This window comes from Thamnophis elegans, chromosome 3 (assembly GCF_009769535.1).
Source record: "Thamnophis elegans isolate rThaEle1 chromosome 3, rThaEle1.pri, whole genome shotgun sequence".
Classification (NCBI taxonomy): Eukaryota; Metazoa; Chordata; class Lepidosauria; order Squamata; family Colubridae; genus Thamnophis; species Thamnophis elegans.
Window position 1 is genome coordinate 112,414,237 of NC_045543.1, and position 24,275 is coordinate 112,438,511.

The 24,275-nt window shown below is 38.4% G+C and overlaps 2 protein-coding genes across 4 annotated transcripts in view; both read left to right on the forward strand.

Annotated features, from left to right (window-relative positions):
- The first annotated feature begins 981 nt into the window (after nucleotides 1-981).
- LOC116505882 (general transcription factor IIH subunit 2) lies at nucleotides 982-19,217 on the forward strand. Of its 3 annotated transcripts, none has more exons than XM_032213347.1 (16): nucleotides 982-1,139; nucleotides 2,037-2,112; nucleotides 2,222-2,299; nucleotides 4,639-4,675; nucleotides 5,345-5,431; nucleotides 6,213-6,263; nucleotides 7,267-7,321; nucleotides 7,542-7,647; nucleotides 8,327-8,417; nucleotides 8,582-8,669; nucleotides 11,280-11,387; nucleotides 11,769-11,832; nucleotides 12,415-12,518; nucleotides 17,775-17,877; nucleotides 18,401-18,440; nucleotides 18,759-19,217. In XM_032213347.1, the coding sequence occupies exons 2-16, from the start codon at nucleotides 2,057-2,059 to the stop codon at nucleotides 18,870-18,872; spliced, it is 1,182 nt and encodes a 393-aa protein (XP_032069238.1). In that variant the 5' UTR covers nucleotides 982-1,139; nucleotides 2,037-2,056; the 3' UTR covers nucleotides 18,873-19,217. The 3 variants fall into 3 exon arrangements, with proteins under 3 accessions (XP_032069238.1, XP_032069241.1, XP_032069240.1); XM_032213350.1 differs by lacking the exon at nucleotides 982-1,139 and adding an exon at nucleotides 1,147-1,238; XM_032213349.1 differs by lacking the exon at nucleotides 982-1,139 and having other exon boundaries at nucleotides 1,245-2,112.
- Nucleotides 19,218-22,620: 3,403 nt separating this feature from the next.
- The window catches only part of NAIP (NLR family apoptosis inhibitory protein), a 28,268-nt gene continuing 26,613 nt past the window's right edge, over nucleotides 22,621-24,275 (forward strand). Inside the window, exon 1 of the mRNA XM_032213346.1 lies at nucleotides 22,621-22,709. The gene's annotated coding sequence lies outside the window, so the exon portion shown is untranslated. The remainder of the gene's footprint in view (nucleotides 22,710-24,275) is intronic.

Genomic DNA, 24,275 nt, shown 5'->3' on the forward strand with positions numbered 1-24,275 from the left:
TGAACCCATTACCTGTGTTCTTATTCATGTTTATTCTTACTCCTGTTATCTTGTACAAGTGAATGAATGAATGAATGAATGAATAAATAAATAAATCTGTCTTAAATTGACCCCTCTGCGTCAGGCCAATTCAATCCAATAATCAGTTACATCTGCAGGAACCAGCGGTGCTCTTGATGTAAAATATCCATATTTACACAGACAACATGTGGATATATTATATACTCTGATGATGCCTTTTCCCCCTAACTAATAGAAAGGATTCAAATTGAGCCCTTCCTCCTCTTTTGCTATAACTTGTACCTGTGTAGCAAGTTGGAGCGGGGATACACTGATATTCAATCACAATTGCACTGCAATCTATGATCTGCATCTTCTCCATTTTTATAGCTTGCTCTGACTCAAGGTCTAATGATACCGTACGCCTAACTATTGCACATAAAAACGACACAGAGAACGATGTGGTGTTGATCCGGAAGGGACTAAAATCCAAAACTCAAGAATTGGGTTTTATCTTTGATATACTCAAAACAACTGTGTTCGATTCAGCAGAACGCTTCCCCTATCAAGAAAAAGATACCTTAGAGAGTCTCCTCCACAAGGGAGGAGCATAAGGGCGTACATAAGCGCACTAGCGTGCTTACCGTCCCTGTCCTACTGTCTCCATTCATTCGTACTCATTTACTGCGTTTATGTTTATACTGGTACCTGTTTTTTTTACATATTTGAATAAATAAATAAATAAATAAATAAATAAATAAATAAATAAATAAATAAAGTCCCCTTTCAACGATGAAGCCTCTCTAAGCCATTACCTAATAACAAGAATAATATTTATTCTGCATCTATGGTGTTCTCCCCCACTTCCCCCGCCCGATATCGAGCTTTTTCTTCGGCGGAACTATGCTACACCGCTTTCGCGTTGCGACCGGAGTGTTTAAAGAAGGGAACGGAATCAGAGAGGAGGCGGTGTTTGGTTGGGTTGCTGCCGGTTCTTTCAGGGAAGTGGTGGGTGGGTGTACTTTTGTTTGTCTCCTCGTTTTTCCAAACAGATTTTTGACGAAGAAAAAAAGAGGGTTGGTAAATCCCTCCCGCTCCGAGTTTTTTTTTTTAAGTCTTTCTGTCAGCTGACAAACGCTGTGAGTGCGAAATGCTTTTCTGTTACGATTTCTTCTGCTGCTCCAGGATCCACATCGGACATGATAGAGGCTGGCTGTTCTTCGACTGTAGCAGTCAAAGTTTGGTCAAGTTTTGGGTGTCGTGTTTTCGTGTTACTGTTTTCCGTTTCAGAAGTTCACCTTACAGCCCGCTGTCCGATTGTCATGTCTTTACCTCTCTGATCAATCATATTTTCAGATTATTGGCTATATATTCTTTATTATTTGCGTTATATTTTACCAACTTATCTGAATAAATAGATGTGTCAGAAAACGTATAACAAGTTACTCTAAGTTACATAAATGCCAAGGATATACTTGTAAAAAGTATTTTTGCCCTTATGTACACAGTAAAAATTTGGGACAACAGCTTAAAAATGTAGCTGAAGTTTATGATTATTCACAAATTGGTGCCTTTTATAGTGAATTAAATCAAATGTCCAAGATGCATAAGAATAGTGATGTTAACCTAAATGAATCAGAATGTTATTTTAGAAAACAAGGAAATGGGCTGATTTCCCACAGAAAGAATAGAAAAAGGATGTAGAAGTGCCTTGGAGTGGAGGGGAAATAATTACCATTAACAGGTTTGCAGAATTCTAAAGAAAGTGTATGAAAGCTGATGGTGAACTTTGTGGCCTCAATTAAGTCTTAACTGGATGTTTTTCATGTAGCAAATATACACTAAACTGTTTTTCAGAATTGAGGGGAACACAGTTACATAAATTGAGTCTGAACACAATTCAGGGATGTGATTATATTAGGTTTCTATTATTTCATATATGCATTGTGTGTGAATATATGCATCTGTCTGGCTACTAGTACAGTGTTTTAAAATCTTTTATTAGATTGTGATAATTATTTTTGTTACTTAACTAGGAAAACATTAACTCAAAGAAATGGATGATGAACCTGAAAGAACCAAACGGTGGGAAGGGGGTTATGAAAGAACATGGTAAGCTTGCTTTTTCAGCACTAAAGCTTCCCTCATTTTAAAAAAAATGTGGCATTCTGCTGTAAGTATATTACAGAATGTTTACTCTTTTTGTTTCTTTTGTTTGTAGGGAAGTTCTTAAAGAAGATGAATCTGGATCATTAAAAGCGAGTATAGAAGATATTCTCTTCAAGGCCAAGAGAAAAAGGTAAGCGTTTATTGAGCATGGTGTATAGTACATTATAATGATATAATTTTATAAGAAATGGGTAAATTTAAAGGTAATTAATTCAATTCCATTTGGATGTGGATATTCAGCTTTCCCTTGTTTGAAGTTATATTCAGTCAGATAAGTGAAATATAACACTGTTCTTATCCTTAGTGCTTTATTTTAAAATTCCAAAATATGCCCTAGTAATATTTGTTTATTTATTTAAATATTTTACTTCATTGTTCAGCTGAAAACACCGAGTGATTTTAAAATTAAGCAGGTACAATATTTAATGCTAATATTAAATAAGTAGGAAGTCACATATCAAAAAAGGAAAAAGAGATTTGGACTGTGACGGTAAAAATGGAATTCAAGCAAACTTTATAGATAGCATAATCATATAACAACCAGTTAAAATGACATGTTAATATTAGTTAACAAATATTTGTGATTTATTTAACAATTGTGACTCAAATGTCAGTTAAATGTGATAGGATTTATATCTCAGTAAACACAAAACTATAGATGTAATGTGATGTTTTAAAATAAGATAGATAAAATAACTTTTATTGTCATTTTTGTGTGAGCACACTGGAACATTAAAAATAAAATGCTCTCAAGAGAAAGTATATATCTATATAAACTCATACATAATACACATATACACATGGTACATACTTATACCTGTACACACACACACACGCACACACACACACATGTATACATATTAATCATTGTCCATTTTGAATACATAATGGAAAGAGGAAACTTGAGAGTTCACAAGCTTGATGCTGTATGTTCTTGATTTCATTATAATTAAAAGTTAAGGTACAATTTGTTTATACATTTTTATATAAATATAGTAGTACAAATAATGGAACACAGCCTGATACAGTTATTCAATTTGTTTTTAGTATCATAAAAGTTTAACTATTCATGTAAATTGTGTAATTAATTTTTTTCTGCAAATTAATTTGATAGATTTCTAGATTCTGCTTTAACTCTCAATGTTTATTTTTAAAAATTTCTAATTTTGTTGTTCATTTGGTTTAGAATTCCAGTTTATTAAACCTTGTGTCTTTTCCTAGAATAGGAGGCTTTTCTCACAATAATTTATATGCTAGACACCAGGTGACTAGATACTGAAATGTGTCTACTCAGAAGCTATAACTAGTTCAGAATGCTGTGGTGTGAGTAGGTATGGGTGCACATCAGTACAGCAATGTAACGTTATGTCATGAGATGCACTATTTTACCAGTATGCTTCAAGGAGTTTCTGGTCATCTATAAAGCCCTTCATAGTACTTGGGCTGGATATTTTCAAGATTGCTTCTCCAGATACCAGGAAAGCTTGGTATTCTCCAGATCAAATCACTTAAACATTGGCACTTTATAGGACCCAGGGGACATGCCTTCGCTGTTGCCATATGTGTCCTATAAAACAATATATAGCTTCTGAAATTTATGTGGCTCTCACCTTACCGATCTTTGGGAAGGAATATGTCCTGTGAATTACTTTTATACTATATAATGTTCTAAGCACCATAAATGTAATATATCTGATTTGTTCCTCGGGTATGGTTGGTTTTTTATTATTTTAATCCTTTGTAAATTGCTCAGAATCATCAATAAGTAGACAGCGTAAAAATAAAAAAAAACATAATTTATAGCAATTAAATTATTTTTAATTAATTTAATTTAATTAACAAATAAGCAATTTATAAAAAGCCAGTAACTGAAACCTTAGGGCAGAATATGGTTGTTAGTATGTTAGGAGATGCGATTTCCCCATGGGCCTCAAGTACAGCTCCAAAGTGAAATGGATACTCTGTGAGGAGAAGGATAGGAAAATAAAGCTTTGTACTAATGATACCAGGAGGCAGTTTTATTAATTTCTGGTTCTAAGATATGAAGGCTGCCAGCAAATAGGCCTATTTTCTTATTAGTATTTAACTATTTAATTCACTTGTTGCCAAGTTATTCTTAATAGACTGACAGTTTTTATTCTGTCAAGATGCCTCATTCAACTAGGTGCTACGCCACATAAGGCTTTTTTGGCCTACACTGCTTTGAATTGGAGCTGGAAGCTTGTGCAGTAATTTCAGAAGCATTATCCTACATGAGACTATTAACCCTGGTGTCGTGCTATTTTGGACTAGTTGTAGGTTCCTGTTAATATCCAAAGGTTACATAGAATGTGTTACAGTAATCCTGGTGAGTAATGATCAATGCATGAATTACATGGATTATACCTTGTAGAAAATGAACAAAATGAAATATATAAGCAGCTTACCTACAGATCATGAACATTACAACAATTATTTCTTATTTTATAGAACTTTTGAACATCATGGACAAGTTCGACTTGGGATGGTACACTTTCATTTTCTCATTTTGCTTCAAATAAAATTGCTTAAATTAGACTTAGGTATTAAATGAAGTAGGATGAGGTGGATGATAGCTTCTTGCCTGGGTTTCGGTGTGGGAGGCTCAGTGATTAAGATACCAGGCTAGAAATCATGAGACTCTGAGTTCTAGTACTGTTTTAGGCATGAAAGTCAGATGGTAACTTTGGGCCAGTCACTCTTTCACTTCACTTCACCTCACAGGGTCGTTGTGGGAAAATAGGAGGAGGAGGGAGTATTAGGTATGTTCGCCACCTTATTTATAAAAAATAAAGGCAAGATAATAAATAAATGAACATATTATAAATCCATTTATTTTTAATTGTGGTAAATAATAAATTACTTGGACTAGTTCAAGTATATTTTATAATGTTTCAGGCAAAGAGATTAGGGTGAAACCTCAAAAAAATCTGATACCTGCAGTCTCTACAGTTATGTATAATTTGATTTCAGTGGATCTTAAACAAGGGCATGTTTGCAATTTGTAATTCTACATTAAAGCAATGATAGATTATTTTTTTAACTACTATATAAAAAACTTTGTCATTTTAGGTTAATTTGTATATAAAGATAATATTTAATGCTATTTCTGATTACAATAATATAATATTCACTTTATATTTTTTAATCTTTGTAGATGCGCCATCTGTATGTCGTAGTAGATGGATCAAGAACAATGGAAGATCAAGATTTAAAACCTAATAGATTAACATGCACCTTAAAGGTGATTATTTTTTAAATAATTCAAAAGTGCTCCAAATCTGCATAGCAAATATAATGTGGGATTTGTACAGGAGACCCAAATTCTTATTGTTGACCATACACCAGTGATCATTTCTTAATTTAATGAACTTGCACAATTATTCTAATAGAATAGTAGTAAATAACAAGATATCACTGGAAAAATGAACTATATAAATATAGTACATTGTTCACTATTGTTTTTCCTATTCTGTGAATATAAGACTCTACTTAATTTGGTATTGTTATATTAAAGTATTTATATTGTAGCAGTTTTCCATTATGTGAGTTATCGGTATGTATTAACCTGCTTTGTTTCAGTGAATTAGCATGCAATTTAATCCCAAACACATTAGCAACCTCTGATTTCATTGTGAATTAATCCCTATAAAATGTGTTCCAGAGTACAGGTAAATTACAAACACATCAGTTCAATTTCAAGTCCTGCTAAACTCTTCATGTGTCAGAGTCAAAAGATTTACATAGATTCCACTTACAATTATTTTTAACCAAATATGTGGGCTGTGCAGAACTGGGATCATCATTTTTGAAAAGAAGCTGACCTTGAAGTATGCTTATTTACATAAATATAATGATCAGATTTCATAGTATTTTTGCTATTAACTCCTAGATATATTTTTAAACCACTATAGTTGAGAAATTAGTTTGAAGAGCATTTTTCTAAAGAGATGCAAAGAATTCAATACATTTGTTCAATATAAAATAGTATTTGATACATTGTTTTAATGTTTCTCATTCTGTAGCTACTGGAATGTTTTGTTGAGGAATATTTTGATCAAAATCCTATAAGCCAGGTATGTGCACTGTTGAAAACAATAGTTTCACAGTTGTTGCTTAAACTTCATCTGTTTAAATATACAATTTCTCTTGAAGTGTTGATGATAGTAATAAGTTATTTTGAAATTTGAAGTCCTGGAAAAAGATTTTAGTGTCTAAGCAATATTTTCGTTGTAGAAAAGTAGGATTAAAAACCACCAGCATAACTTTCATTTCTGTTTTAGGAAAAATCAAAGCGCCAGTGCATATTAACTACTAACTCTTTGTTATTGGGTAAGGCAGCATGAAATAGATAATGGAAGATAAAGGATTATATAGAATTTGAAATTATGTAGGGCAGGATGCTGCGTGCATAGGACAGCCATTCCTGTAATCAACTTTTCTCCTTAATGTTTGGTAAGGTGGTAGCGATTAGTTAACCATCTGGAATTGCGGAAACAAGCATCCTTTCTTTTTCCCCAGTTGTCGCAAGTGGATTCTTGGCATGGTTTCGAATGAGTAAAGCCATAAATGTAATTAATCTTTATTTGTTTGGATTATAGAAAAAGAGCGCATGATAATCCTGAAACTCTAACTTTTAGAACTGTCATTTCCTTCACTCCTGGACTTCTGATTTCATCAGGCAGCATCCATCAAGCCTGTTTTGTAGCCAAATAAATTAGAAACTTTTAAAAAATAGTGGAGAGGGAGATCAATGATTCCTAGCATTCGGAAAGCTGCATTATCAGATTCCATGGTTTTACAGCACAATTAAGCAATAATGAACTCCTTTATGTAACTTAGTTAAGATACAGGCTACAAAATGTTTCCTAAAGCATTTTGCACCAGAAAATATTTTGCAATAACTGTTTTGACTAAGTCTTTTTCCCAGCAAAATCTGTGGTAACACAAAGAGAAGCAATAGGATTTATTTGCAGAGCTACTCTACCCTGTCTGTTATGTAAATATAGCCATATCTTTTCTGAGATATAATTTTCATTGCTCAATGAATCCTATTAATGGCAAACAAATTTCTTGCAGGTTGGCATCGTTGTAACTAAGAGTAAAAGAGCTGAAAAATTGACTGAACTTTCAGGTAGTGATTCTCTGTTTTCTCAGTTCTTATTTCTTCCTGAAATTGATACAAATATTTTTATATGTATTTGATCTTGTAAACATGTTCATTAAAATGCATTTTTAATTTTCTAAAGGCAGAGAGAATAACAGCCAAATACAATTCCTAAGGGAGTATTTTGCATAGCCTGGGAGTGAGCCAGGACACTAATATGTGATGACAGGTTAATTTCTTTTCATAGGGAATCCAAGGAAACATATAACGGCTCTGAAAAAAGCTGTAGATATGACCTGTCTAGGAGAGCCTTCTCTATATAATGCTTTAAACTTAGCCACCCAAACATTAAAGTAAGTATATGTTGGAAATGTAAGTGATTTTTAAATTTTTTATTTTAAAATAGCAGTAAGCAATTGCATTAATTAAAAGAGCAAAAAATTGTCATGGCAATTTAATAATTTTTGAGTCTGAATACATATTTTTGTCTCATGCTCTGGTCCTTTTCTTGACTTGATTTCCACATAAAATCTTGTCAATTTCTTGTTCAATCTGAATAAATCTATGCCTTGCCTGCATGCCAAACTGGCTGCCTTAATTTGTTCTTTTAATCATTTTGAAATATAAGGATCCTAGAATGGCTTTTCCAATCCTGTTTCCTTTAGCTCTGTTGGATTTCAACATGCAGAAATCCTGGTAACTTTTGTTGCAGGAAGGTGTGTAGTCTTGCATGGTTTCTGAAATAAGTTAAGACTGTGTTAGAATAATAGCTTTATCAAATTGGCCTTCTTATTGATTTTGGAAAATTGTACAGTCTTTTTTTTTCATTTGTGTTCTTTGTCTTTTATTACAATCAAAGTAAACTTTGCATTTGTATATAGCCACATTTTTTCAATAGAAACCATTTAATAAAACAGATATTCATCTGTTTGCAATTGAAGCTTCAAACAGACTTGCATATTCAATATAATCATAAATATATTTGGAACTTGTTCTTGTAACTATTAGAAGTGAATATTTTATTGTCTTTAGGCACATGCCAGGACATACAAGCCGAGAAGTTTTAGTAATACTCAGCAGCCTAACAACATGTGATCCCTCAAATATATATGATCTAATAAAGGTACAGAATTTATTCTGTTTTATTATTTAATTGTCATATTGAGCTAGTTTGATAATTAAATAATTAATTGGGGTGTTATGAAATATTGGAAGTTTCTTTCCTTTTATAATTTTTTTTATTCTGATAGTGTGTGTTTTTTTATTTTGTCTTTTTTTCATCCAAAGTTCTTAAAATCAGCTAAGATCAGAGTGTCCGTTATTGGTCTTTCTGCTGAAGTTCGAGTGTGCACTGTGCTTGCCAGAGAAACTGGTGGTATGTATATTTATATACATAAAATGAATTCATAAATATGCATATGGATTTTTACCAAAGGAAGTGATGCACAAGGATCATAATTTTATAGAAAGTTTATATAAATAATATATATATTATTTATCAGCACAAATATAACAAATGTAACAAAAAGGCAACAGTAAAAAAAAAATTGGGTTTCTGTCTGGATGGTCTCTTGTGATGAGCCGAAGGACAGAGAATGGAAGTAGAGATCTTCCTCCCATATTTGGGCATACCAGGGGTTGTGACTTTAAATATATACCTTTCACCCTGGCTTGGCTGATAATGAGTCGAGCTCTGTAGCTCAGTGGTTAACTCATCTGCCTAAGAGGCAATACAGCACAGGCTCGATTCCCAGTAAGGGTATGGCTAGCTGATGAGAGCTAAATAGCTTGAAATAGATCTATACTAGTCTCCCTTTATTTATTTATCAGCACAAATCTAACATTATATATACATACATGCATACATACATACATACATATTTAAAGTCACAACCCCTGGTATGCCCCAATTATGGGAGGAAGCTAACTGCTTCCATTCTCTGTCCATCGGTGCTAATACTACGTGTTCTCTGTTTTTCCTGACCATGCAATATAAAGAATTTTTATTTGTAACCATTCTCTAATATATCTTTAATATGCTTCTGGTTGTGTTCAATAACCATTGTAAAATGTTGAATTCTTTGTTGCCTGGAAAACATTCACAGTACCAATTCCCCCTTTCTGTTCGTGCATTTGAAGCATGGCTAAGAAATCTTTTGATGGTTGTGGGCGACACTAAAGATGTAATGAGTCTCTTGACAACTGCAGGGTGATAGTGGAAGGAAGTTGATAATGTGATTTTAAAGGAGTTATTTCCTTTCATTTTAGAGGGAAATTATGGACTTGTTCTGATTTAAATTATGTTAGCTATTTTAATGTTTATATTCCAGAGTTCTTTTTAAAAGTGTATTCTGCTTCAAAATGATAAAAAAACATGCTACAAAGAGGGCTTTGGGAACAAATTTCATCCCTGGACCTCTGGTAGTTTATTGCTGCCTAGAGGACACTGACACAACAGCAATAGCATAATGGGAAGTGTGTTTAGTGACGCTGCAAGAAACTTAAAAATATTTTTCAAACAATTGCCTTGCAGCAAATTTTAGATTGTTGATGTATTTTCTTTTTTAATAATCATCATCTTCATTTCACAATGAAGAAGATGATGATTACCTTGTGGGGTGGAGTCTGGGCAAATGAATGGAGTTAGCAAAGTGTTTTAGCCAAGAGCCAAGGTGGCGCAGTGGTTAAATGCAGCACTGCAAGCTACTGCTAGATCAGCAGGTCAGCGGTTCAAATCTCACCGGCTCAGGGTTGACTCAGCCTTCCATCCTTCCGAGGTGGGTAAAATGAGGACCCAGATTGTTGGGGGCAATATGCTGACTCTCTGTAAACCGCTTAGAGAGGCCTGAAAGGCCTATGAAGCGGTATATAAGTCTACTGCTACTGCTATTGTTTTAATGGCTAGATGCCCTTCCTGTCGTCAATGCAGACTTTTGTTCAGCAGATATATTTTCAGTGTTTCCCAGAGAGAAAAATATCTGCCTCTACCTAGGATTGAACTCTCAGCCTCCTGATTGTGAGGCGAGAGTTCCACCTCTAGGCCACCACACCACTCCTGTTTTCTGTTTTAATAACACAAGAAAATAAATTAGGAGCATATGGTAACTTAAATAAAGTGAAAAAGAAGGTGAAAATTCCTTTCTTATAAGTTGTGTATCTGGCAATCAGAATTGACCAGACCTTTCTGACTCTTAGATTGCAATAGAATTTGATCTAAGTATTTTATTCAAAATTAAATTATTACAATTGTTACATTGCAATATGTGCAATGTAATGTAATCAATGCTTCACTAATGTGTTTTAAATCAGCTTTACAAAAATGCAAAGTTAAGTGCGTAAGTGGTTTCACTATTCATGCTATGTACTGTTCTCTATGCATGGGCTAGACCAGGCTCCCCAATCCCCGGTTCCTGACCTGGTACCAGGCTGTGGCCCATTGGGAACTGGGCCAGGCAAGTGGTGGGTAAACATGGAAAGCTCGATTTGCACATGTTTGGGATTAGGTTGTGTACACAAACCATCCCTCTCCCAGCCACCGCCACTGCTGGTCCGCGGAGCCTGGAAGCTTGGGGATTGCTGGGCTAGACCAAAAAAAGACAACGATATCTTTTTAGAGAACTTCTTTACTTATGAAGAGTCGTTTTTTAAGTCTTCAGGACCCTTCAGACCTTCCGCACAGCCCTCAAGATCTGGCTATCCCGTCAGGCCTGGGGGTAAAGAGTATAATCCGCCCCCACCCGAATGTTGAATGAATGTTGCTCGATTTTAATTATATATTGTGTTATATGTCATTGTATGTTTCCCCTCCCATATAAGTTGTTAGCCGCCCTGAGTCCCCTCAGGGAAAAGGGCGGCCTATAAATAAACTTATTCTATTCTATTCTATTCTATTCTTTTCATTCTTCCCACACAATCAAGCAGCCACCTTTTGATACATATGCTGTCAGTGGTTGCAACTTCTATTGTATTATTTTCTATATGGCAGGAACGTACCATGTCATTTTAGACGAAAGCCATTATAAGGAACTCCTGATGCATCATGTCAGTCCACCACCAGCCAGTTCTAATTCTGAAAGTTCTCTTATTCGAATGGGTAAGATTTTCTTACTTTTAACAGAACACGTAGCATTTCTGTAAATGTTCTATGCATTTCTTTTTATTCCATTCTTTAAACATGAGAAATGCAGGTCATTCTATGGACACTCAGAGGTAAAATTCCACCAAGTCTTTTTTGTTTCTAGGTTCAGCATGCAATGTCTTAATAGTAGCTCTTTTTACCATATGTAATGTGTGATCATGTGCACCAAGGATAGTCCTTTTGTTAGGAAATAGCTGTGTTGAAAGAAGTTGCATGCTGGTGTTCATTGAGAATTTGCACAGATTGGAACATTTTTGGATATTATGTCCCATATCTTGCCTGAATGAAAACTTTGACAACATCAAACTTTCTAAGTATTTTTTTTTCCTTACATAGGCTTTCCTCAGCACACAATTGCACTAATGGCTGACCAGGATGCAAAACCATCTTTTAGCATGGCGTAAGTAATATGTGATTGTGTATTACATATTGCATTTCATAGGGTACAATCTTAAGGTATGTCTGATCATTCAGTAGCTTGTGATACTTTTTCTATATCTTCTCTGTAAATGTAAGCAAACTTAGTCTTGCTTTTTCACCCACCAGAAATAAGGGGTGATGCATTGAAAACTACAAATACATTTTTGATGCAATCCTTTTCTGCATATTTTAAATTTTTAATCAAAATTAGCTTTCACCAACACCTCCTTTTGTTCATTCTAAAAGTATTAACTGATCTTTTTAGATGTACTGATTGCCAATAATTCAGTTGCTATTTTGTAAGTGAAAACAATCCTGATACATTTTTAGCATTTTATACATTGTAGGACATTAACTTTTTCTCTATAAAATGTAGTATAATTGCTGGGGAAAAAAAATTATAAAATCGAAGCATTTAATAGTCATGATTTCTTTGATGTATGGCAATTTCTGTAAGAATTAATCATAATACTACTTGTAGAAGCTTAACATTTTTAATTCTGTTTAAATAATTGAAGCTCACTTAGTACAAGTATTCAGGAAGCAATATGTTTCTATACAGGCATCTGGAAAACAGCAATGATCCAGGCCTTACACTAGGAGGATATTTCTGTCCTCAGTGTAGAGCCAAATATTGTGAACTCCCTGTGGAATGCAAAGTGTGTGGTGAGTATCAGGACATTTATACTTGTCTACCATAAATGGAGCATATTCTCCTTTTTCATTCTTATAGTTAAAAACAAGAAGGGACAAAACCTGGTTCCCACAAAGTAGTTACAGCATTTCTACTATGATTAAATGACACCTCCTCCATCTTTCATAAATGATCTATATCTCATTTGCTTCAATTGTGTCACATTCCCTATAAAATTGTACCTTTAAGCTGTTACATCAGTCCCAAGTAGACTGCTATTATTGTGACTTACTTAGCAATTTAAAAATCCAACTCAAGTATAGTTAATCTACTGGAGTCTGAACAGTGGTTAAAGATTTGTTGCAGTTTAAGATAGAAGAAATTTTATAGAATGAATGCAAAATAGTTTCAAGTAAGCTATAATTAGAAGTACTACTACTATTACAACCAATTAACAGTGTGGAACTGATTAAAGTTTTCTCCTGTACTTAAAATTGCAGTTAGTTTATCTGATGTGTCATTAATGAGTATTTATTAATGCTTAAAGCATTCCTAGATTAATTTTTTGCAGTTTAGCTCATTGCTAGATTTGAATACAAGTATGTTTTGAGATAGCTGAATGAACTTTTATAGTTTTAGAATTATAATTTTATTGTCCTGCTTTAGGAGGACAATAAAATTTAGGAGTCACTTGTGGGTATTAACACAGCTCATTTGTCCAGAGGCTGAGGTCACTCCCTCTGCTTCGTCCTCGTGACTCCCCAGATTAACCTCAGTCTTCAACCCAGGAGGAGTAACTTTTTGACTCTCCAATTGGTCTCAGAGGATTCCTTATATCTTGTTGTGTTTCTTCCATCTGTGATTCCTCCCACCTCTCTCCTAGCGTCTCTGTATTGTCTAAAGTTTTGTTTTTATGCACAAGCCGGGCTTGTTGCATTCAGGGAGCCCCCAAACCGCTGGCCGGATAAAGCGGATGCTCCAGTCTGCATGCCAGAGGGTCACGGATCAGTCCTAGAGATTTGGGGCGAGTGGATCTGTCGGAGCCGGCTCGGCATTGCACCGCATGGTCGCAGTCGCCATTTTGCGAAGAGGCGACCATCTTGGGACGCACATGGAGTGGCTCAAGGATCGGCACGCTCATTTCCAGCCGCCGCAAGCGCCCAGAACCACCACCAGGGAAGAGGAAACCTCTCTTCGGGCCTGTGCTCCACCGGTAATCCGGGGAGGGCCCTTTGATCGGCGGTGGGCTGGCTTATTCGAGCCGCGGACCGGCGTCGAGGCAGCAGATCGCACAGGTCCGAAGGAGCTCTGGACCACGCGCAGGAGCCAAGCCGGTTGAGCGGAGAGCAGGTGGGAAGGCAATGTAAGTAAAGCAACGTATCCCTGCTTCTGTCTCCAGCCCAGTCTTCAGGACATTGAGGAGACCCCTTTGGCCGCAGAACAAGGGATTCTTCCAGGCCATGCTTGGCTCCTCAGTCTGCTGAGCCTCCCAGCCTCTCTCATGCTTACCCAGAGCTTTCTGAGGATTTTCAAAGTGTGATTGCCCGGGCCATTGCTCAGGGCATCTCATCAGGCATGCAAAATCAATTTCAATCCTCTAGAAAAAATTCTTCCCATGGGACCCCACGAAGTCATCCAGATCAACCCCAATTTTCTACAGCTACAGAACGCAGATCGGATTCCCCCTCCACAGCTAGTGAGGGGGTCAGGGTTAAAAGAAGAGGGGCAGAAGGATGTAGCCTTCTCTGAGGATGAGGATTCCAAGGTTCCTGAGGCTCCTCCTATTGCAGGCTTGTTTCCACCCACCTTGTTTGGTTCCCTTCTTCACAAGGCCAGGGCTACTGCAGACCTGGATTCCACTCCAGCTCCTCCTCAAACAGCTACACCTTCTACCTCCAGTGGGGGGACCAAGAAGGATCCTTTTTATAAACCACAAGTTGAAAAAGAGGAGATTCCTACACCTGATCTATTTATGGAGGTGCTCAAATCTCAATGGGCAAAACCCGGCACCTTTCCCACTCCAGGCAGTAATGATCGCAGATTTTATAATCTTAACAGCCTTTGCTCAAGCACTGCAGGTTCCATCCATAGGTGTTCAGTGGCTGGCCTGGCTTCTGCCTCTGTAGTGGTTACCAATGACATTCCTAACTGTCTCAAAGCAGAGGATAAGAAAGCGGAAATGGTCCTGCGCAAGACTTTTCAGGCCGTAACATGGGCGATCAGGACAGCGATTGCTGCTTCCTTTTTTAACAGATCCACTCTGCTTTGGCTGGAGCGCTTCGGGATAGGACCTCTGCTTCTGACGAGCGGCTACTGCAGGACATCAAGAAGCTGATGGCAGCCAGTCAGTTTTCGACTGACACCACGCTGGATGCGGTCAAGTTTTCTTCCAGGGCCTTGTCCTCCTCAGTGGCTTCCAGGCAACTCTGGCTACGCAACTGGTAGGCAGAATCGCGGGCAAAGTGGCACTTGGCAGGGATGGAATACACGGGAGACAAGCTGTTTGGTGCATCCCTTGACCCTATCCTGATTGAGGATAAGAATAAGCGCAAGGTCTTCTCGTCCACGACCAAGCGCTCTGACCAGTGCCGCGCGCCCTACCCCAGGAGGTCTTCATATCAACCTCCTGAACAGGATTTTCAACAGCCGAGGTACTCTGCTCCCAGATATCCCAGGCAGGGGGATAGGAATTTTTCTAGGGACAGATACAAGTAAACAGTCCAGTAGACGTCCCTTTTGAGGGGAGGGGGTGGCCATCCCTTCCGCAGAAACAAGTGATTCAGGGTCAGATCACCCAATAGGCATTCGCCTTAACTTGTTTGCAGATTGCTGGAAGCACATGACTACTGATGCTTGGGTTCTTCACACAGTTGAGTTTGGGTTATTGTTAGAGTTTCGTTCCCACCGCCTGAATAGGTTCCATCTCTTCCCTTCCTCCAGGAATCCAGATAAACGTTCCCTTATGTGCAAGGCCATTCGGCACTTGCTTGACATCAGGGCAGTGGAATTGGTTCTGGAAACAGAGAAGGGTCTAGGATTTTATTCCAACTTGTTCGTAGTCCCCAAGAGTTCCGGTGGGTGGAGGACCATCCTAGATTTAAAATTGTTAAATTCCAAACTGGTTTACCGAGAGTTTAAGATGACTTCTCTCAAGTCCATTTTGGAGGGCATCAGGCAGGGTGATTTTTAGCCTCCATCGACCTCATGGAGGCCTACCTTCATATTATGATCACCCCGCCCCATTGCAAATTTCTCAGATTCGCCTATGAGGGGGTGCACTACCAATACAGGGCCCTCCCATTTGGTTTGGCATCTGCCCCTCAAACCTTCACCAAAGTGTTAGCCGTAGCTGCAGGTCACCTTAGATCCTACCCTGTCCGGCTACATTGTTACCTTGATGACATCCTCGTCCTGGCCAGTTCAGCAGGCCGGGCTGAGAGGGATTTGAATCTCACCATTGACACTTTGCGCTCCCTGGGGTTCTGGATTAATCTAGATAAGAGCCATCTGACCCCTACCACTAGACTCCAGCTTTAGGGGTCATCATTGACTTGGTGGCATGCGAGGTGTTTTTGTCACAGGAGCGTAGGGACAGTATTTTGGAGTGGATCTGGGAAATACGCAAGACACATTCTGTTCCCATAGTCCTTTTCTCTAGGCTCCTGGGCAAGTTCATCTCCTGCATCGGGATAGTGCCTTGGGCTTGCCTTCATACCGGAGAACTACAGTGGTTCCTGCTGCCTCACCAGAGAGATGGGACATGCGATGCCATCTTCAAGGTTCTGGTCCCACCCCAGTTGTTTCTCTCCTTCCGTTGGTGGACGTCCTCGGCTCTGACCAGGGGTTCCCTCTTCAGGGAGCCGGACAGATTGGTCCTGACCATAGACGCGAGTCTGTTCGGATGGGGGGGCACACCTGCAATCCCAGATAGCGCAGGGCAGGTGGACCCCACGGATTTGCAGATGAACATCAACTGGCTGGAGCTCGGGGCAATTCATCTGGTGCTTCGGTACTTCAAGGAAGCGGTAGTCGGTCAGCACATCCTGGTTTTGATGGACAACATGGCGGCCTAGCCCCATGTAAACAAGCAGGAAGGTACGCACTTCTTAGCACTATGCAACGAAGCAGTCCGACTGGGCGACTGGGCAACTGGGCGGAACGGAACCTCCTATCAATTTGGGCGGAACCACATCTCTGGGGTGGACAACCGGTAGGCGGATTGGCTCAGCAGGGAGACGGTGGACCATGGGGAGTGGCAGTTACATCCCAGCATCTTCGAGCAGATCTGTCAGTGGTTCAGTCGGCCGACTGTGGATCTCTTTGCCATTCCATCGAATGTCCAAGTTCTGAGATTCATCTCTCGGTTCCCAGCTCGGGGAGCAGTAGATGTCAACGCCCTTCGCTGCAGATGGATGTCTGGACTCCTTTACGCCTTCCCCCACTCCTCTCATTCCCGGGATTCTGCGGAATCTAGTGATAGAGGGGGCAGAATTGGTTCTGGTAGCGCCCCATTGGCCATGACGGCCATGGTTCGCGGACCTGGTGGACCACTCGGTCCGGCCTCATTGCAGGATTCCCAGGGGGGTGGTAGCCCTGTACCACGGGAGTCTGGAGCATCCAGATCCAGAATGGCTCCAGCTAACCGATTGGCGCTTGAGCGGGAGCAACTGAGGGAGGCCCAGTTCTCAGCTAGGGTGATCAGGACCTTCGAGGCTTCCTAATGGAAGTCGACCATGCGCATTTATGATGCAACCTGGAGTTCCTTCATAAGCTGGTGCGGGGCAGCCCAGGTAGACCCGACCTCAGCTTCAGCGCCGCAGGTGTTGGAATTCCTCCAGGACAATTTAGAGAAGGGTCTGGTTCTTAATACTCTCAGGAGATAGGTGTCAGCCTTAGCAACAGTCATTGGGGAGGTGGGATCTAGATCCCTCTCCCAACATCCCGTGATAAAGAGATTCCTCAGAGGCACGGATAAGCTTCGACCTCCGGTCATCCACAGGTTTCCTACCTGGGATCAGTACCCTTTGAGCCTCTGAAGGAGTATCCTTTCAGTTCCTGACCTTCAAGATGGTGTTCTTAGTGGCCATCACCTCGGCCAGGCAGGTGTCTGATACCCACATGTGACTCCTCCCATGACCGCTTCTAGACATGCATTTCAGGTAAGACCAACTGACATTCAGTTTCAATGTTACATGGCTAAAAATGAATGTGAAACTTTTATATACTGGACGTACTATTTTGGAATGAGGAACAGAGGTTTGAAAATTAACAGAACCTATTTTATGCAGGGCTTACACTAGTGTCTGCACCACATCTGGCTCGATCATACCATCACCTATTTCCTTTGGATGCCTTTGAGGAAGTTCCAGTGGAACAGTATATGGGGGAAAAGTATGTAAAAAATACTTAGGGTTTGAATTTTGAATTTTGTCAATCCAAAATTCCAGGAATTTGTTTTTCAGCTAACTGGTATATCCTTTCATGTTTCTAGTTAAGTGTTTGACTAGCCCATAGTCTAAAATACCACATATTCATTACTAAGTAAATATTTCCAAATTATTATTTTTTAGTTTATGAAAATATTTCTTTTGATTCTTCATTTATTACTTACTGTTTCTAGAGTAATGTAAGGTTTGAGGCAGAATTCCAACTTTTTGGTTCATAAAGGAGGGCCTTTTCCTACCTTCATCTCAGGCAGATGAATACTATTCCTTGGACAGTGTGAATCCCTAAAGAAAACTGTGTTAAAGGTTTATTTATGGAAACCATTGTATTATATTTGTTTATTTTAAATAAAGGGATTATATGGCATTTACAGTGCCACCACCAATGTTCTTCTAATTCTGGTAATAAATTGGAACAAAAAGATTAATACACATTTCCTAATAGAACTTTGCAAATATTTTTTAAACAGGTATTGTCAGGGATGTCAGGGAGAAATCAGAGATCATCATGTAAGTATTCATTAAATTTAAATTGTAAACAATTTTATGTCCATGAAAATAAGTTTTAGAAACATTTTCATATACATATTACATTAGATTCTGGGCCTTGAAAATAATTATTTTCGGTCTTGACTTCAGAATATGCCAGCTTTCATTGCAGTGTAATAAAATTATTGCTTATATTAATTTTGTTTTTCAGCTAACTGGTATATTAGTTAGCAATTTTGCTTAGCAAAATTTTAAAAAGCATATGAGGACATTACTATCTTATTAACAATATGATGATGTGCCAAGATGTAACTTTTAACTTTCATTTTCCCTCCTCAGGTCTACATTTGTAAAGTATGTCATAGTGCATTTTGTGTTGAATGTGATCTTTTTGCTCATGATACCTTGCACTGCTGTCCAGGTTGCATTCACAGCCATCCTGGTCCTCCCTGAATTTGATGCCTCTGATTAAATATTACTTCTTGTACATTATTCTGAGCAGAGAATCCTCACCAGTTATTGAACATCGTCAATAAATTAAGTTAAAGAGAAAGATAAGGAAGGTGACTCAGCTGGAGGCATATCTAAATATGAATTTGCACACCCATTCTATGATGTATTTAATGGAGACATAATTCTATGTGTTACATGTATTTGTGATTGCTAATGTTCTTTTGTAATAATATGGAATAATGTGCCAAATATATCCTGAAAGTATTAAACTGGATGTGTGCACTTAAAATATGAATCTTATTTATATACTGCTTTTTTAAAATTATAAAATCTGACAAATGGAAATACTTAATGGCATTTATTTTTATGTACCTGTGTATTATGTTTATGGTGTGCGGTGGCTCAGTGGCTAAGATGCTGAGCTTGCCGATCACAAGGTTGACAGTTCAGCAGTTCGAATCCCTAGCGCCGCATAACGGAGTGAGCTGCCGTTACTTGGTCTGCCTTCTACCAACCTAGCAGTTTGAAAGCATTAAAAAATGGAAGTAGAACAATAGGGACCACTTCAATGGGAAGGTAACAGTGCTCTGTGCGCCTTTGGCGTTTAGTCATGACCATGAAGACATCTTCGGTTAGCGCTGGCTCCTCGGCTTAGAAATGGAAATGAGCACCACCCCTAGAGCTGGAAATGACTAGCACGCATGTGCAGGGGAACATTTACCTTTATATTATGTCTGGATTTACAGAACATGAAGCTTCTTTTCTGTGATAGCCCGCTGTGTATCTTAGCTTCCTTTGTTCCATTAAGTGTAGGGAAAAGTTGAGATTGATTCCAGATAATTAGTGTGCTTCCATGTCAATAATTTTAAAGTACTATGTATTTTACTATGACATTGTTTACAATTTAAAGATGAAAAGTTACAAATGTCCAACTCTTCTTTAGCTTCTAAGCAGAAGAGAAAGCTACCCTCTATAAGCGTAAGATATATTTAAAGTGATTTTACTATGCAGAATCTTTTATTAGAGATGTGATTGTAATTAGTGAGACTGGGAATATAATTTTAAAAATTACTCCTAAATCTGTTAACAAGTTCTGCTATTGAGTAAAGGTTGACTCTCCAATGACATCCAAAGCAACTCATGATGATACTAAAATGACAGACGTGATTATGTAATTATTATGTATAATGTGAACTCAAGGTGAATGTACTTAATAATCCTGCCTCTTTATTTTCCCTACAATAACCCTGTTGGGCTGAGAGAAAGTTACTGGCCCTAAAGCAGGTCTAGAACTCATAGTCTCCTAGGTTCTAAGGCAGCACCTTAATCACTACACCAAACCTGTCTCTCATGAAAATTATGTATTTATATATTTACATCGAACATCTGGCTTAAGTATGTAAATTGAGGGAGGCAGTTGCATTATTACATTTCTGCAAATGTGTATTAATTTGCTCCTCTACCTGCAGACACTATTGTTGCTTTGTTTTAATCATTCCTTTAGCTATAGTTTTAGCAGCAAGGCAGATGATTATTTGCAGAAATGTGTCCTCTAATGTTTTTATTGTAATTTATCTAATTATATGTTCTGAATATAAAGAATAAAACTTAAATATGTCTTCTTTTCATTTGGCATATCCGAGTATGCTGCCAGTCACTGTTAAAATCCTGGCTTTTATTTTCCGAGTACATAAGTAGTTTCCAGCTCCAGTGATTTAGCAATAAATAAATCAGGCGGGATATTATCGTTGATACTTTCAATAAATATTGGGAGACTTAAGAGTCTCCCAAAAGGGTTTACTCTTACCCACCCAGGACTTAATGAAGGTCATTCACCAGAATGACCAGACTGTCCTGAGCTGAATCCCAACTGAAAAGGATCTAGATTAGGGTTTTTGAAACAGCGCTCCAAGGAACTTAGGGTTTCACAAAGACTTAAACAGGTTCCACAGCTATAAGGGGAGGAAGAAACAAAGAAGAAAAAACTAAGAACATTCCTGTCCACTTCAGTGCTACTCCTTCCCCTCTCACTTGCCTCAGCACTAGCTTTTGGGAGATAACTGGCTGTCTTTCCCACACCATATGCATGCATACAAAACTTGATTCTCTGCCTGCCACCAAATTCTGACACACATTCCTAACTGCATAAGAGCAATTGCAGGAGTCCTTGCATCTGTCTTCACTTTCCACATTGTAAACTTTGTGTCTATGAGTTTATAAGTCCCCAAGAGGCCCATTTGATTATTATACTTGACATTTTGTGCACATCTATTTAGGTGTAAGGCTTATTGAGCTGTGTGGGAAATTTAGCGAGATTTGCAAAGACGAGAGGAAGATGGGTGCTTATGTGGCTTCAGCTAAACATTCACATCCCATTAATCACCATCCTAAATATATGCTCCTAAGAAAGTGATGGCTGACCTTTTTGTCGTTATGTGCCAAAGGCATGCACACCCAACAGTGCGTGCCCCTGAACCCATAATGCAATGCGCACACGACCTTTCCATGTGCCCTACCCCCTGCACATGTGTGCTCAACCCCCTTGAGCCCCGCCCCACATGCAAGTGCACATGACCCCTTGTATGAATCCTGTCCTGTGCATGCACATGGAACGCTCCCATCCTCCCCCACATGTGCACGTGACCCCCCACGCACTATTTTGGACCTAGTAGGCTTTCCTGCAGCTTCCTGGGAGCAAAAATGGACCATGTGGGGGTTTCACTTCACCCTATTTGGGCCTAGTAGGCCTACTGGGAGTAAAAATGGGCTGCAGGGGTCTGTGCCATGCCCCCATGCATGTGCACCCTTCATGCATGTGCATGGATGTCCCACATGTGCTCTGCACATGCACAACAGACCTGAAAACCAGCTGGGTGGTGGGAAGTGCGCATGCATGCACGGTGAATCTGAGCTGTGGCGACAGCTCGTGTCCATAGGTTTACCATCATGGCCCTAAGGTATATGTATATATTTTTATTTTGTTTTTCTAACATCTATTTAAAATGAACATTTTTTCAGTGATAGATAATTGGCTACCAGACTGGAACAATATCAGATAGTACACAAAAAAGGTGAAAATAAAAAACAAATTCCTGGGCTGCTGATATTGCTGCTTCTGGCACATTTTCAGAAATTAAATTTGACTGATTTTATTAGCAATGCTTTCTTCAGAATGTATGAATGTCTGAGTATAGCTTTTTTTAAAAATACCCCAAATTGTTAGTCAAGCATTGAAATAGGTGATTTTTTTTAAGACTATCTATATGCAGCAATAAAAAATGAGTCTAGAAATAAGCTAAATCTAGATTACATTATTGTTCATTACTTTCAACTTTTATCCAAGAAAAGCAATTACATTGTAATCATTGAAACGAAGTTATTTCCTTAAAACATTAACACAACACTTTTTAATAACTGAAACTCAACTTTTATTTTTGTTTTTGGCATGTACAATAAACAGTTTACTTTTTATTTTATTAGAAAATTTGCATCATTAACACTATAACTTTTGATTGGGTTCCAGGAATATTTTTTTAACAAGTTCTGTGGCTTGGAAAAATGTGAAAACTCCTGATTTAGTTAATCTAGTTCAACTCTGTATTCTCATCCCCACCCCCACCCCAGCAATAAAGTCATTTTTCTCCCGAGACTTTGCTACAGAAACTGCTCTGCCTTTGTTTCACTTTCCACAGATAAATTTCTCAATTGAGGAAAGTCCATTTTTCTCACTTCCTCTTTCCTGTAAAGGAAGAGTTTTCTTTTGGTATGTGCCTGAGAGATCCTTTTTCCCCTGAAGCAACTCATTTCAACTCTCTGTGAATCAGGACCTGGAAACAGGTAAGTTCCAGTGATTGATACTGAATTATCAATAAAGAAAGATATCTGTAGCTCAGGGTTGAATGAAGATATCCTTGGTGCTCTTAGAGCTTGCTTATTTTCTTGCAGATGTTTCATTACCCAAACTAGGTGACAGCTCTAATGATGTTACCTAGTTTGGGTAATGAAATGTCTGCAACTAAACTGAACTATATTTTTGAGAATGAATTTGACGTTATTTAATATACGATGTCAAAGAATACAGTGACCATATAAAACAGAAATATGCATTCCTATTTCCTCCTATCTTTTTTCTCTGTGTTCCATTCGGTGTCAGTTTATATATATATATATATATAAAATGAAGCAGTTGCTGCTATTTGGTTCAATTGCAATATGACACATCTGAAAGACAGGGGATGTTAATTTGAAGTGTTTCCTGTAGGTATTGAGAAATAGTGAACAGTGAATAGTGCATTGTTGAGAATAAAGGTTTCTTTTAATGTCAGAATCATTACTTTATTAATACCACAGCAAGGAGCCCAAAGATTGTTATAATTTCTGATTTGGATTTGGGCTCTCTTCATTTCCAAGCCATTCACACAAATTTAAACTGCAAGTGGCATTTCATCTTACGCATAAGAAAATGTCCTGGAAATTAGTTTTTGCTTTGAACAAGTAAAAAGGAAAAATGGTGAGAGAACAAGCATACATACCAGGTGCACAAAATCTGCATCTATATCAATGTACTGTAAGTTATTTTTAAAAGAAATTTCATTGAAGTTTCTTCTTTTAGGGTTATTTAAAAAATTTTTTCGCTATATCTACATTGCTGGGACATTCTAGACCACAGAGGTGTCAAACTCGATTTCATTGAGGGCTGCATCAGGGTTGTATTTGACCTCAGAAGGACAGAGTAAGCCTGGTCAACATGACATCACTCGTGTTGGGTGCCTGTGGTGGCGGCCCGAGTGCTCGGCCAGCGAAAATCGGCTCCTAAGCTCCATTTTCGGCTTCCACGGCCTCCTGCAACTTTCTGCCAGTGAAAACAGGGTTGCAGGAGGCCGTGGAATTTGAAAACGGAGCTCAGGAGACCATTTTTGCTGGCAGAAGCACTGCGGGCTGATCCTTTGCTGTTTCCAGGGTGGCCCTGTGGGCCAGATCTAAGTAGCCCAGGTCTTGAGTTTGTCACCCCTGTACTAGACTCATACTACAAAAAGGAGGGACAGGAGTTTTCATATGGGTTTTTGTAATAGCTCAAAAAGTGCAGGGAAAGGGAGAGGAGGAAGTAACCTGTAAATCCCTTTTAGCAGAAATTGACTTCAGATTACAGTAATAATTGACGTCCTGCCTATGATTTTGTTTCTACGGCCTGGCGGAGGAACTCGAAGGTCATCCTGCACCAAGTGAATGTTCATAATACGCCAGGATAAGCAAAATCTTGAGCAATTTTGTGGTTTTGGATGAGTTTATAAAGTCTGTGAATGAATCCTGTCCCTTTCCTCCTAGACTGGTAGATTTAGGGGCTGAGGATGGATACAAGCCGGAGGGTAGATGCTCTCCTGATATTCCTTGGAAACCCTCCTT

Excerpts from the sequence above, each read along its gene's own strand:
- LOC116505882 (XM_032213347.1), top strand. The coding sequence starts at position 2,057 with ATGGATGATGAACCTGAAAGAACCAAACGGTGGGAAGGGGGTTATGAA. Across the intron at positions 7,648-8,326 it reads TTAGCCACCCAAACATTAAA|GCACATGCCAGGACATACAA; the intron begins GTAAGTATATGT and ends TATTGTCTTTAG. Across the intron at positions 11,388-11,768 it reads AAGTTCTCTTATTCGAATGG|GCTTTCCTCAGCACACAATT; the intron begins GTAAGATTTTCT and ends TTCCTTACATAG.